Source organism: Heterodontus francisci, chromosome 40 (genome assembly GCF_036365525.1).
Source record: "Heterodontus francisci isolate sHetFra1 chromosome 40, sHetFra1.hap1, whole genome shotgun sequence".
NCBI lineage: Eukaryota > Metazoa > Chordata > Chondrichthyes > Heterodontiformes > Heterodontidae > Heterodontus > Heterodontus francisci.
In genome coordinates, this window is record NC_090410.1 from 17308139 (window position 1) to 17322713 (window position 14575).

The 14575-nt window shown below is 44.7% G+C and overlaps 1 protein-coding gene across 2 annotated transcripts in view; it reads right to left on the reverse strand.

Moving 5' to 3' along the window:
• Positions 1-1088: 1088 nt before the first annotated feature.
• Positions 1089-14575, reverse strand: part of LOC137353122 (spectrin beta chain, non-erythrocytic 1-like) — a 194971-nt gene continuing 181484 nt past the window's right edge. The window contains exons 31-35 of one of the 2 annotated variants that reach the window (XM_068019139.1): positions 13255-13312; positions 9992-10278; positions 2552-2725; positions 1997-2039; positions 1089-1355 (exon numbers count right to left, since the gene is read on the reverse strand). In XM_068019139.1, the coding sequence (XP_067875240.1) occupies positions 1191-1355; positions 1997-2039; positions 2552-2725; positions 9992-10278; positions 13255-13312 (727 nt within the window). In that variant the 3' untranslated portion in view covers positions 1089-1190. Of the gene's footprint in view, positions 1356-1996; positions 2040-2551; positions 2726-9991; positions 10279-13254; positions 13313-14575 lie in introns of those variants that run through there. The other variant, XM_068019136.1, reaches the window with a different exon arrangement.

Genomic DNA, 14575 nt, shown 5'->3' on the forward strand with positions numbered 1-14575 from the left:
ATCGATGGAGATGGGTTTGAGTGAGGACATTGTTCCCCTTTATCACGAAACTAAAATGATTACATTGGGGACAGACAAATGTCAGATTGATTGTTGTAAATCATTTTAGTGTTTTGCTTACTCTCCACCTTCTTGGTTTACGCAGTATCAATAGGTGGATGAAGAAGGGGACTGGGCAGGCACCTGTAGTTAGGACAATTTGCTCATTTGGAGGGGGAGGGGGGGGGGTAAATGTTGACACGAACTGATTGGGCCAAATGACTTGTTGCAATTTTGCAACTTCTTTGTACTTCCATGTAATGAGATGTGATGCCACTGCATTCTTAGCCAAATATTTAGAATATCTTTTTTCTCTTTTCAAAAAAAAGCAACTCTGAGGGATGTCAGTGCAGACCACATGGTTTGAGTTAAGTATAAAGCATTGTTCCCTTCCTTCAGCCAAAGCCCCTCAACATGACATTAGTCCTTCGACTTACAACTTTAATTCTTTCAGGAAGACCATGGGCATTTTGGTAAAATACTAAAAATTCGATTGTCCTGTGAAGGGATATCAGCTGTCACAACACATTTAAAAATAGTTACTTTACATTTCAATGTTGTGCAGAGATTCCAGTTAACAACAGTACCTATTAAATACTTATCTCCAACGATGCTTTGTATGGATGTTAAATTGCATTGTGTTATCTCAGAGGGCTTGTATTTGTAAAGAAGATTAAAACTGAAAGATATGACAGTGCCATTTCTTCAATAAACAGAAAATGAGCTGATGCATGTGGACATTTTTCATATAACACTTATCCTTAAATTAGAATGAAGCTGAACATATGGGAGTCAAATACACAGATTTGGAACTGGGGAATAGGAGGCAACTCAACCCAAAACCCAACAATCTGACAATGTGTTGGACTTAAAACATCCAAACAGATCTTGGTCCCACACCATTAGGTCAGAGAATTCCAGCCAACAGCCAATTGGATTCATGAACATATAACAAAAGCTGAACTGTATTTTAATAGAAAATCATCACAAACCTCCAATTGTCCAACATTGGTTTAAATTGTAAAATTAAAAATATTAGTTGTTCAGGTTCAAGATGAAACAATTTCTACATCACCAAGTGAGAATCCGTCCAAGTATCCGATTGCAAGGATCCAATCTGCACAACAGAAAGACAATGGCATCTTTTGTCCTCATTTCTTCTTCCCAAAGAGACTGAACCTTCGCTCACTGTCCCGTTTAGGATTTCCTTCATCAGTCGAGGAGGTAGTAAGGGGGATCTGGCCAGTTTGCTGAGCAATTTGTGCATGCTCTGTGATGGCCGTGGAAACAGTCTTGATCCAATTGTTCATCTCCTCCTAAAATGGAGAACATTGACGAGGCGACAATTGCAATCATTGAAACACATCTAATATATTTTATTAAACCATCATCTAAAAATAACAGGTTTGTCATGCAATTTATATGTTATGTCGACTACTTAATTGTCCAGAGATAGCCCAATGTGGTTGCCCAATGTCTCCAGAACTACCACTGGATATTTCCATCTCTGTACTGTCAGTGACTCAATTATGGCCTCCACTTTTTCCACCGGTGCTTCTTCCCTGCACCTGTGGTTTTTTTGCAGTGACCATCGTACACGTGTGAGACTCTGCTGTCACTCTAAGCAACCTATATGATAATTGGGGCATTTCCGCCAAGCTGACGCCACGCAGTGTCCACACACCATTGGATAATAATTGGAGGCGTTGAGGCTAAATGCAGTCCAGCTGGGATCAACACTCCACTCAGTATAACACCCCTAGCACCAGTCCCCTGGGACACTCCACTCAGTACACCTCCCAGCGTCAATCCCTGAGACACTCCACTCAGTACACCTCCCCCACACTGATCCCTGGGGCACCCCATTCATCTGTTCTGATGTTTTTTCACAGTATTTTATTGCTCCATTCTGTTGCTGCCTTGACCCCAGCCCTGACATTGACAGTGCAAAGCTCACCTCGTCCTTGGCCTGGAACAGGTACTCACTGCCGTCACTCATCCTGTCACAATGAAAAAGAAAAGTGTTAAAAAGAACAAGAAATGGCTCAGATCAAATATGGAATAAAACTATTTCTTGAAATGCTCAGCATTCTCTCCTGCTAGCTGCACTAATTCAATGTTGATTCCAAGCACTGATTATTTTGGTCATTGCAGTTAACGGGTGGGGAATATTTGTAGTTGCGATGTAAGATATGTGTTTGGCTGAACCTTGTTTTGAAGTTGCTTTGCAGCATTGGTCAACTTCCATCATCAATGCATCAATTATTAAATTCCAAAATTTTCAATGTGCAAATAGAAATGAATGTGCACTGGTGAGGATGGAGAATGAGCAGCTGGGCTAACCTCCCGAATGCAAGTTACAGCAGCCATGTTGAACTGAAAAGCTGCTGAATGAATCCTTACTCCCGGTCAGGTTTCTTTTAACACAAGACGTAGACAGGTAAACCTGTTGCAAACAAAACTTTAATCTGAAACCTATCAAACTCGGCTACATCTGTTTTGACCCACTCACCGGATTTTAAATACAAACTTCTTCTTTTTATAATTGCTGGCGATTTCACAGGTGGAGTCGCTCAGGGTGATGAGTGGCTCTCCGTTATAAGTTGCTCCTGCTTTATGGCTCTTGGCATCTTTATAAAACCCCAGATCTCCTTTACTAACCACGCAGTATACATTAACCCAGGACCTGAGTGGCAACAGAAGGAACAGTTATTAAAATTGCCTGCAGAGGATGACACTGAGACACAGCACAGTCAGGGCATCTCAGAGAAAAATCAACCCATAAGACGTTTGCTCACTCATTTTTTAAAATTGTATTAGAAAGCCATTGTCAAATAAGATGTATATATTCATGCACCCAAACACAGAGGAACACAAACATACATACAGTGTCAAGAAAACATGATTTACCAAATGAGAAATATTAATTCATGGGCTGGAAACTTACAATGGACTTTTAAAGGCGAAATCCTACAGTTAACTTTAAAAAAAAACTGGCAGCCAAGATGGCCTCTGCAATTTGCATTTCAAACACCTTTGCAGATTCCAAGGCCCAACTGCAGCCAGATGTCTGAGAAGCCATGGACCCAGAACAATGGTTTTACTTGCTTTAAGTAATTGAATTACCTATGATTGCTTCATTAACACAGCAGTCAGAGCAATCCTGACACATTGACTTTTAGAGAGCAAACCAGTCCAAGTATAAAGTTTGGCATCCTGGAGCCTGTGGAGCCAATAATATTTATACTTAGAGATACAGCACTGAAACAGGCCCTTTGGCCCACCGAGTCTGTGCCGACCATTAACCACCCATTTATACTAATCCTACATTAATCCCATATTCCTACCACATCCCCTCAATTCCCCTACCACCTACCTACACTAGGGGCAATTTACAATGGCCAATTTACCTATCAACCTGCAAGTCTTTGGCTGTGGGAGGAAACTGGAGCACCGGGCGGAAACCCACGCGGTCACAGGGAGAACTTGCAAACTCCGCACAGGCAGTACCCAGAACTGAACCCGGGTCGCTGGAGCTGTCAGGCTGCAGTGCTAACCACTGCGCCACTGTGCCGCCCAAATTCTGAACCTTGTACCACATCAGAAGCTTCCAGAGAATAGCCTGAGGCAGTCATGTGACCATCTGCCCATCTCTGAAAAAACTGGGAGTTTTGTTACACAGACAAGAGACAAACAGTAACTGAGTGTGCAGCAGCAGAGAAGGCTGTGTGCCGCCCTTTCTCTCTCTTTCTAGAAATCATCAAGTTTGAAAACGGTCTGTGACAGTGGACCCTGCAAGCCTATAGATTGCTACAGAGATCAGGGGAAGAGAGCCACCTACAAGACTGCCTCCAAGAAAACCCTGAGTAAGGTGGGCCAGTCACAAAGTGCACTTTGACCAGTCAAAAACTTCAAGAATATAACTCCAGCCGGAAGGCCACCGAATCATCCAACCTCAGATTGGGTATTTAACTTTTATTTATTCTGGACTTTAATCCAACCAAAAAGCCTACTTTCCACGTTGTAATCTGTGTGTGTGTGTGTGATTCTCGTGTGAATGTGCAGCATATTTTTTATTATTTTTAAATCGGGTTTAGATGGTTAAGTATAATAAACTTACCTCTTTCTTGTTTAAACTCAAGAAAACCTCAAGAACCGACTGGTTCTTTTACGATCTCTCTCTCTGGGCATTTCTTCGTGGATGACGATTTTGGGAAGGTTGTACTCATCGGTTGCAGGCCCGCTGGTGGCTAGTCAGGCTTATCTGTCACGACCAGATTCTCCCACAGGGGGTGCAAGTGAAGGTGTAGTCGCTGCTGGGGGCAACTGGATCTATCCTCCTCCTTTTCCCTTTCATGCTGGTTCTTCAGTCTGTAGCCCTCATGATGTAGTATCTCCAGGCATCATGATCGATGGCCTGCGCTTTCCACTGCCGATGATCAATGTAGCACACAGAAAGGGACTTCTTCAGGAAGTCCTTGAAACGTCTGCATGGGGCCCCTCTGTTCCTTTTACCTGTGGTCAGCTCTCCATACAACACAATCTTGGGCAGGCAACTGTCGCCCATCCGGGCCACATGACCCGCCCAATGCAGTTGGCTTTGCAGGAGGATGGTCTCGATGCTGGTGATGTTGTCTGTTTCCAGGACTTTGTGATACGGTCCTGCCAGTGGATCTTTCATGATCACATTAAAGGTAAACTCACTGAGGTGGTAAGCACAACCACTGTTTAAAAGGAATAAACCCTGTTGTGGTCAAATAAGAGGAAGGGCAAGAGGGGCGACTGTGACGCCCCCCCCCCCCACCCCCCGCCCCCACTCACCTTGGTTGGAACAGAAATTTGGGGACTCTTGTCCGTGATCGTAAGCCAACAACAAACAGGGAGTGGGAAACCAAACTGACCCCTAGTAAAAAATTTTAAAACTTCAGTACAGGTTTTTTTGCAGTTTTCCACTGCTAGAGTACCAACATGTCCACATTCAAGGCCAGTACCCTCCTAAACTAGGGTGAAGTAACTTGGGATAGGTTAAAGGCCCTACGTATTGAAAAGTTGAGGAATGTATCTAGGCAGTTTGGGATTACTTTCCATTAAAAAGCTAAGAAATCCGAAATCCTAAGACTTGTGGTCAACCAAACACAATTAGAACAGAGGAGACTACAATTAGAATTCCAGAGAGAGAAAGAGCAGAGAAAGTGTCAAGAAAGGGAAAAAGAAAGGGAAGAAAGGGAAAAAGAGAGAGCCTTCTAGAAGGAGAAGAAGGAAAGAGAACTAAGGCAGCTTGAATTAACTAGGGGGAGACCCAATACACCCAGTGAAGGCATGGCTAGTGAGGAAGCTACCCCTAGCTCAGGACCGTTTGCTCAGCCCTTGAAGTTCTCCTAGTTGATTCCAAAGTTCAATGAAGGGAATGTGGAAGCATTTTAAATCACTTTTGAAAAGCTTGCAAGACAGCTGAAATGGCCAGCAGAGAGCTAGACTCAGTTGTTACAAAGCAAGCTAACAGGAAAAGCCCACGAGGTTTATTCACTATTGCCAGAAGAAAATTCATCAGATTATGAGATGACTAAAAACACTAACCTGGGCACAGAGTACCGGAAGTGTACTGCCAGAAATTCCCAGCCCTCCAAAAGCAGCCTGACCAAACCTACCTTGAGTTTGAAAGAGTTAAGTAGCTTGCTTTTGACCAGCGGATAAGGGCACTTAAGATACAGCCCAGATATGAAAACCTCAGAGGGGTGATCCTTCTTGGGGAGTTTAAAACTCATTTCCCCTTTCTATTAAAACTCACATAGAGGAACAAAAGGTTCAAAGAGCCAGGCAGGCCACAATTCTGGCTGATGAATTTACCCCTGTACACAAGCCCTTACCCCAAGGGAAACCCTTCCTGAATCACCCCCACAAACTCAAAAAGGATAAAAGGTGGGAGGGTGAGAACAGAAATCTGGACAGACAGGGGGCCCTCCTTAAGCCAAAAAAGACGGTACTAAGAGCAGGAGTGACACCTGAAGATCTGTGTGTTTCCACTGTAACAAGGCAGGGCACCTTCAAGTTGACCACTCGAAATTACGGGGAAAACTTGTAGGATTAATCAGGGCACACCCAACCAGTGCAGGAGAAGGGGCCCTGATAGAAAGCACAGAAGAGTAGGCTGTGGCTTTAACTGTGGCAGTAAGACCCAATAAATCTCCCACTCTGAGTGCGGGTAAATTTAACAAAATCCCTGAAGGTTACCAGGATTTTGTATCCCAAGGAAAAGTGACCCCATACCCCTTGAGTGGGGCAAGCAAGCCCATAGTTATACGCAGGGATACAGGGGCCATCAAATCCCTTCTGCTGGGAAAAGACCTGACCTTTACCCCAGAGAGTGCAGTGAATGCTACAGTTCGTGAATGGTATCAGAGGGCAGTGTATGCCCATACCTTTACACCGGGGCACTTGGAGTGCAACCTAGTTTCAGGACTGGTGACCGTGGGGATTGTCCCTAGTCTACCTGTGGATGGGGTCGACCTGCTCCTGGGTAATGATCTGGTGGGGGTAAAGGTAAGCACAACCACTGTTTAAAAGGATAAACCCTGTTGTGGTCAAATAAGAGGAAGGACAAGAGGGAAGCCTGTGACCCCCCCCCCCCCTCCTCACCTTGGCCATAACAACACGCTAACATACATATATACAAACAAACATACATGCCCCAAACGTACAAGCACATCCTGACACAGACAAGCTCTAAACTGAAATGAAAGAGGACAGAAGAAAGCAAAAAGAGAAAGGAAAGGGCCAAGAAGAGTTAGAAAGATTAGAGAGAGAAAATGATAATAAGTCATTAGGAGGAGGGATTAAAATGAACAAATTTGACAAGTATAGAGAGATTTGCACTTCATGTATGTAGCTGCACAGTATTGTGAGAAAACCAGTTATGAATTGGTATGATGGTAAAGATATAACACTGACTGAGACTAAGAGAGAGATTAGGGCAGGCCTAGGCAAGGGCTGCAAGCACAATATTGGTTACAAAATGTTCAGGACAGTAGACTGGAAACATTGGGGGTAGGGATGACAGTTTTAATAAAAGATTCCATTATATGGGCAGAACATGGGTGTGGGGCCAAGACAGAAACAGCAGGAGGTTACTGTACTGGAAGTATATTACAACCAGTCAAACAGCAGGAGGTTACTGTACTGGAAGCATATTACAACCAGTCAAACAGCAGGAGGTTACTGTACTGGGAGTATATTACAACCAGTCAAACAACAGGAGGTTACTGTACTGGAAGCATATTACAACCAGTCAAACAGCAGGAGGTTACTGTACTGGGAGTATATTACAACCAGTCAAACAACAGGAGGTTACTGTACTGGAAGCATATTACAACCAGTCAAACAGCAGGAGGTTACTGTACTGGAAGTATATTACAACCAGTCAAACAGCAGGAGGTTACTGTACTGGAAGTATATTACAACCAGTCAAACAGCAGGAGGTTACTGTACTGGGAGTATATTACAACCAGTCAAACAACAGGAGGTTACTGTACTGGAAGTATATTACAACCAGTCAAACAGCAGGAGGTTACTGTACTGGAAGCATATTACAACCAGTCAAACAGCAGGAGGTTACTGTACTGGGAGTATATTACAACCAGTCAAACAACAGGAGGTTACTGTACTGGAAGCATATTACAACCAGTCAAACAGCAGGAGGTTACTGTACTGGGAGTATATTACAACCAGTCAAACAACAGGAGGTTACTGTACTGGAAGCATATTACAACCAGTCAAACAGCAGGAGGTTACTGTACTGGAAGTATATTACAACCAGTCAAACAGCAGGAGGTTACTGTACTGGAAGTATATTACAACCAGTCAAACAGCAGGAGGTTACTGTACTGGGAGTATATTACAACCAGTCAAACAACAGGAGGTTACTGTACTGGAAGTATATTACAACCAGTCAAACAGCAGGAGGTTACTGTACTGGAAGTATATTACAACCAGTCAAACAGCAGGAGGTTACTGTACTGGGAGTATATTACAACCAGTCAAACAGCAGGAGGTTACTGTACTGGGAGTATATTACAACCAGTCAAACAACAGGAGGTTACTGTACTGGAAGCATATTACAACCAGTCAAACAGCAGGAGGTTACTGTACTGGGAGTATATTACAACCAGTCAAACAACAGGAGGTTACTGTACTGGAAGTATATTACAACCAGTCAAACAGCAGGAGGTTACTGTACTGGAAGTATATTACAACCAGTCAAACAGCAGGAGGTTACTGTACTGGGAGTATATTACAGCCTGTGAAACAACAGGCAATGATCATCTCCAATAAAAGAGAGTCTAACCATCTTCCCTTGACATTCAACGGCATTAACATTGCTGAATCCCCCACCATCAACATCCTGGGGGTCACCATTGACCAGAAACCTAACTGGACCAGCCATATAAATACTGTGGCTGCAAAAGCAGGTCAGAGGTTGGGAATTCTGCAGTGAGTAATTAACTTCCTGACTCCCCAAAGCTTGTCCACCATCCACAAGGCACAAGCCAGGAGTGTGATGGGGTACTGTCCACTCAACTGGATGGGTGCAGCTCCAACAACACTCAAGAAGCTCGACACCATCCAGGACAAAGCAGCCTGCTTGATTGGCACCCCATCCACCACCCGAAATAGTCACTCCCTCCTCCATCAGAGCATCATGTCAGCATTGTGTACTACCTACACGATGCATGGCAGCAATTTGCCATGCCTGCTTCGACAGCACCTTCCAAACCCACAACCTCTACCACTTAGAAGACAAGGGCAGCAGGTGCATGGGAACACCACCACCCGCAGGTTCTTCATCCTGACTTGGAAATTATATCACCGCACCTTCACTGTCACTGAGTCAAAAACCCTGGACCTCCCTCCCTAACAGCACTGTGGATGTACCTAGGCCACCCAGACTTCAGCATTTCCAGAAGGCGACTCACCACCATCTTCTCAAGGGCAATTATGGATGGGCAATAAATGCTGGCCATGAAGGGCAGGCAGCACCATTACCGCGGGGGCAGCCATTGCTGCCAGAGGGGCCCCCTCTGTGGGTCATGGAGTGCCCAAAAAGAAGGAGATTTGGCTGAGGTGTTCAAAATCTTTCAGGGTTTTAATAGAGCAAATAAGGAGAAACTGTTTCCAGCAGCAGAAGGGTTGGTAACCACATCGCGCAGATTTAGGGTGATTGGCAAAAGAACCAGAGGCGACGTGAGGAAACATTTTTTTTACACACTTGTTGTGATCTGGAATGCACGGCCTGAAAGGCTGGTGGAATCTGATTCAATAATACTTTTCAAACTGGAACTGAATAAATACTTGAAGGGTACAAATTTGCAAGGCTATGGGGAAGGAGCAGGGGAGTGGTACTAACTGGATAGCTCTTTCAAGGAGCCAGCACAGGCATGATTGGCCAAATGGCCTCCTTCTGTGCTGTATTACTCTATGATTCTATGATAACTAGGAATCAGATGGAGTTTCTTAAGCTTTTATGGGGTCAAGTGGCAGGTCTCGGAACTTTGGCCATTATTTGGAATCCCCTTACTACAGCATTACCAATATTGAGTAACTATTCCCAGAAGTGACAGTTTCACCCAACTTCTGTGTGTCTAGTTGTCACAGACAATAACCAGGAGTTCAGACTGTGCAACACAGACAGTAATCTCGAGTTCAGACTGTGTGACACAGACATTAATCTAGAGTTCAGACTGTGCAAAACTGACATTAATCTGGAGTTCAGACTGTGCGACACAGACAGTAATCTCGAGTTCAGACTGTGTGACACAGACATTAATCTAGAGTTCAGACTGTGCAAAACTGACATTAATCTGGAGTTCAGACTGTGTGACACAGACAGTAATCTCGAGTTCAGACTGTGCGACACAGACAGTAATCTTGAGTTCAGACTGTGCAACACTGACAATACCTGCTGGATGATTTTTTATTGGGAGCCTCCAGTTCATGTTTACGAGCTAGGATCCCCTCCTGCTCTGCAGTGTGTGTTATCGGCGCTGGTACTGCAGCGCTGTTCTGGGGAGATGGTGCGGAGCGGGACCGACGAGCTTCTCCAACTGGCTGGTTTGGATCCTTCGGTCGAGGTCTCCTCCTGGGCTTAGGTCTGTCCCTCGCTCTTGGTCTGTCTGGTCGTGGGGTTCTCTCTGGTAGTTTCTCAATTCCATTTGGTAGCCCAACAGACAGAGATGAGTCCCGTCCCTGTGGAGAAAGAGATTGGCTCAGTTTTCACCACTCACAATATGTCAAGAGCACCAAAGCCACTTGATTGGGCCAGGCTGTGCTGGACCAAGGCATTTCATGGCATCTGCCATTAGTTAGACTTTTTCCTACACCCCCCCCACCCCCATAACTTGCTGTAAGTGGGAGCTGATAATAGTGTGGCAAGGGCAACGGGGAATCTAGAACTTCAGTGGACAACTGGAAAAACAGTGTCTCTCCTTAACCAATGAGATAAATGGATTGAGAAACAAACAGCACAGTGAAGTAGAAGGAGGGTGAATTGGAGTCAAATCAGGTGCAGAAAGAGGAGTAAAGAGACGAAAAGAAAAATTGGATAGAGAAAAAAAGACAAAGGAACAGTAAGAAAAATGTACAAAAAAAGAAAATTTCAAATGCTGAAGGAATGAGACTCCATGCTTGTGTTAGTTAATTTTCAATGCTAGAGGGGTTGACTGACCGTAACTAACAGTTATCATGCTACTAATTACTAGCCCTAAATATCTATGCGAATTTAGTCCGTGTCTATTACATCAATACAGAAACTTCACGGCGTTCAATGCAAGTCACTGGTGAGGCAGATAGCGAGATGCCATTTTCATGAAGCTAATGGGGGTGGAACAGTGAGTGCATCTTGGACAGCAACTTTCGAATATTCACGGTTAATTACACATCTGACATCTGCTCTGAAGCATTAGCACATAAATTATGTTGACACCATGAGCCTCGCAGTTATTTCGACAACAGAATCTGGCCCCTTATCTCTGTCCTCCAAGGATGATTCAGCTATTTGAAAAGGTGTTCTTGAATGGAAACTTAAATCAGAGAAACGGGCAACTAGCTAAGAGTGTGGCCCTCACAAACTGAGTCAGTACATCACCCCAGCACCGATCCTCGGGACACTTCACTCAGTACATCTCCCAGCACCAATCCCTCTAACATAGATTACACTATATCATAGATTATATTATGTTATAGATTACACTATATCATAGGGTATACTATATCATATCTGTTCCATTGTCTACTTTCACCTCCGTAACACTGTCCGACTCAGTCCCTGCTTCAGCTCATCTGCTGTTGAAGCTCTCTTCTATGTCTTTGATAACCCTAGTTTCGATCATTCCAATGCTCTTCTGCTCACCCACCGCACCGCCCCTCCCCCCCCCCCCCCCCATTTTCCTCCCTACATAAACTTGAGGTCATCCGAAACTCTGCTGTCTCTGACGCATTTGATCTGATGATGCAACCTTCCACGACAGCGCTTCTGCTATGTCTTCCTTCCTCAACCAAGGATTTCCCCCCACTGTGGTTGACAGGACCCTCAACCGTATCTGGCCCATTTCCCACACCTCTACCCTCACCCCTTCCCCTCCCTCCCAGAACCACGACAGGGTTCCCCTTGTCCTCACTTTCCACCCCACCTGCCTACACATCCAAAGGCTCATCCTCCGCCATTTCTGCCACCTCCAGCGTGATGCCACTACCAAACGAATCTTTCCTCCCCCTGTCAGCATTCCGAAGGGATCGTTCACTCCGTGACACCCTGGTCTACTCCTCCATTACCCCAAACACCTCGTCCCCTTCCCATGGAACCTCCCCATGCAATCGGAGGAGATGTAATAACTGCACTTTTACGTCCTCTCTCCTCACTATCCAAGGCCCCAAACACTCCTTTCAGGTGAAGCAGCGATTTATTTGTACTTCTTTCCATTTAGTATACTGTATTCGCTGCTCACAATGTGGTCTCCTCTACACTGGGGAGACCAAACGTAGATTGGGTGACCACTTTACGGAACACCTCCACTCAGTCCGTAGGCAGGACCTCGAGCTTCTGGTCGCTTGTCATTTCAACACACCCCCCTGCTCTTATGCCCACATATCTGTCCTGGGATTGCTGCAGTGTTCCAGTGAACATCAACGCAAGCTCGAGGAACAGCATCTCATTTACCGGTTAGGCACACTACAGCCTGCCGGACTGAACATTGAGTTCAATAATTTCATAGCATGACAGCAACCACCCTTTTTATTTTCAGTTATTTTTTTATTTTTTATTTTTATTTTATTTTAGTTTATTTCATCATTCATTTTTCTTACCATGTGCCTGCCCAATGTTTTTTTCATGTTTGTGCTTTGGGCCAGAGCTATTCATTTTTCTGTCCATTAACACCCTCTCAGCATTAATGCTTTGTCTTTCACAACACCATTAACATACCGTTTGCCTTTGCTCAATGACCTTCTGGTCAGTTATTCTTTGTGACCCTGTCCTATCAACACCTTTACTTTTGTTATCTCTTGCCCCACCCCTGCTTTATTTGCTTAAAACCTATTACATTTCTGACCTTTGCCAGTTCTGTTGAAGGGTCACTCACCTGAAATGTTAACTCTGCTTCTCTCGCCACAGATGCTGCCCGACCTGCTGAGTATTTCCAGCATTTCTTGTTTTTATTATACAAGCTCTTCTTACCTGCCTTTGTTTCTAAATCAAGAAGACAGCCTCTGTATTACTCAGTCCCAGATGATGACTGTCATCATTTTGTAGATTCCGTACCCAGTGCTCAAGTCACAGTGTACGTCCATGGGAATTTATTCCTTGATCCCTTTAAGCCAGTCTCGGACACCCGGCGAGGTGATGTCAAAGTCACTGGGGTTCTTTGTAGAAGCTGTTCCAATGGGTACCCTGTCACTAGTGCTTCCTCTCGTCAATAATTCCAGTCGCAAATCATTAATACTTTAGTTCTGCATCTTGCTTTTGAACTAATATTGGCCTGTGAAAGTGGGGCATGTAATAGAAAATGAACTGGGGGACAAAACAAGCACAGACCCACCTTGGCTCAGTCTGCCTTAAACTCTACCCAAAGACTGAGCAGCACCATAAAGGGGCAGCAACACTGCGCAGCTAATTTAAACAGCTACTACCACCACCATCTCTGCAACTAGCAGCCCAATCTCACTCACCTGGGCTTCCTTCTCCTGAAGTTGCTCCACAATATCAGCTAGGGTGGTTCTCCTGTCCCTGTGAAATCAAGACAATAACGGTCAAACCGCAAGATCGTCAGTATTCCTGGTACTCAGCAGTGAGAATTGTTAGTCCTCTCTCACTCAGTGAGAATTATTGGCTCATGGTCAGCTGGTGAGAATTATTGGTCCTCACTCAGATCAAGGTGTCCAGGTAACTCTCCCCCTCCCTGATGCTCTGCAATGTTTGCACTTCGAACTCCAGCTCAACAAGCAGAGTTGCTGTTTCTTGAGATGTAGACCTTTACTGCAGGCGTGGTTGCCCGGAACCGCGATGCCCTTCACAAACTCCCACATACTGCAATTGGCACACAGCACCTGCACTGCCATCTCTATCTAATCTCGTGTTTTCTTTAATTTGTTGAAGTTCATGTATTTTATCAACTTGCTTATATTCTTTTAGCTTTTCAACTAATTACTTGATTTAGGTTTAAATTCTGTGGATTAAATATTTACCTACAACTTAACCCTGCCACCCCTCCTTGAGACATCACTGAGATTATTCTAACTCTCTCAGCCTCACAGACAACCCTTTTCGACCGTTCCGTTCTTGGCCTCACCCATCTCCCCATGCCCTCTCCTTGTCCATCTCCCATGCCCTTTCCTTGCCCAGCTCCCCCATGAGATCCACATTCCCTCCTGGCTCCCATGCTTGCTTACATAGAAACATAGAAAATAGGAGGAGTAGGCCATTCAGCCCCTCGAGCCTGCACCACCATTCAATATGATCATGGCTGACTGTCTAAACTCAGTACCCTGTTCCCGCTTTCTCCTCGTATCCCTTGATTCCTTTAGCCCTAAGAACTATATCTAACTCTGTTTTGAATAAATTTAATGATTTGGCCTCAACTGCTTTCTGTGGTATAGAATTCCACAGGTTCACCACTCTCTGGGTGAAGAAATCCCTCCTCATCTCAGTCCTAAATGACTTACCCCATATCCCTAGATTGTGACCCCTCGTCCTGGACTCCTCCGCCATCGGGAACATCCTTCCTGCATCTAGTCCGTCCAGTCCTGTTAGAATTTTGTAGGTTTCTACGAGATCCCCTCTCTTTCTTCTAAACTCTAGAGAATACAAGCCTAATCGACCCAATCTCTCTTCATACATCAGTCCTGCCATCCCAGGAATCAGTCTGGTGAACCTTCGCTGCACTCCCTCCATAGCAAGAACATCCCTCCTCAGATAAGGAGACCAAAACTACACACAATACTCCAGATGTGGTCTCACCAAGGTCTTGTATAATTGCAGCAAGACATCCTT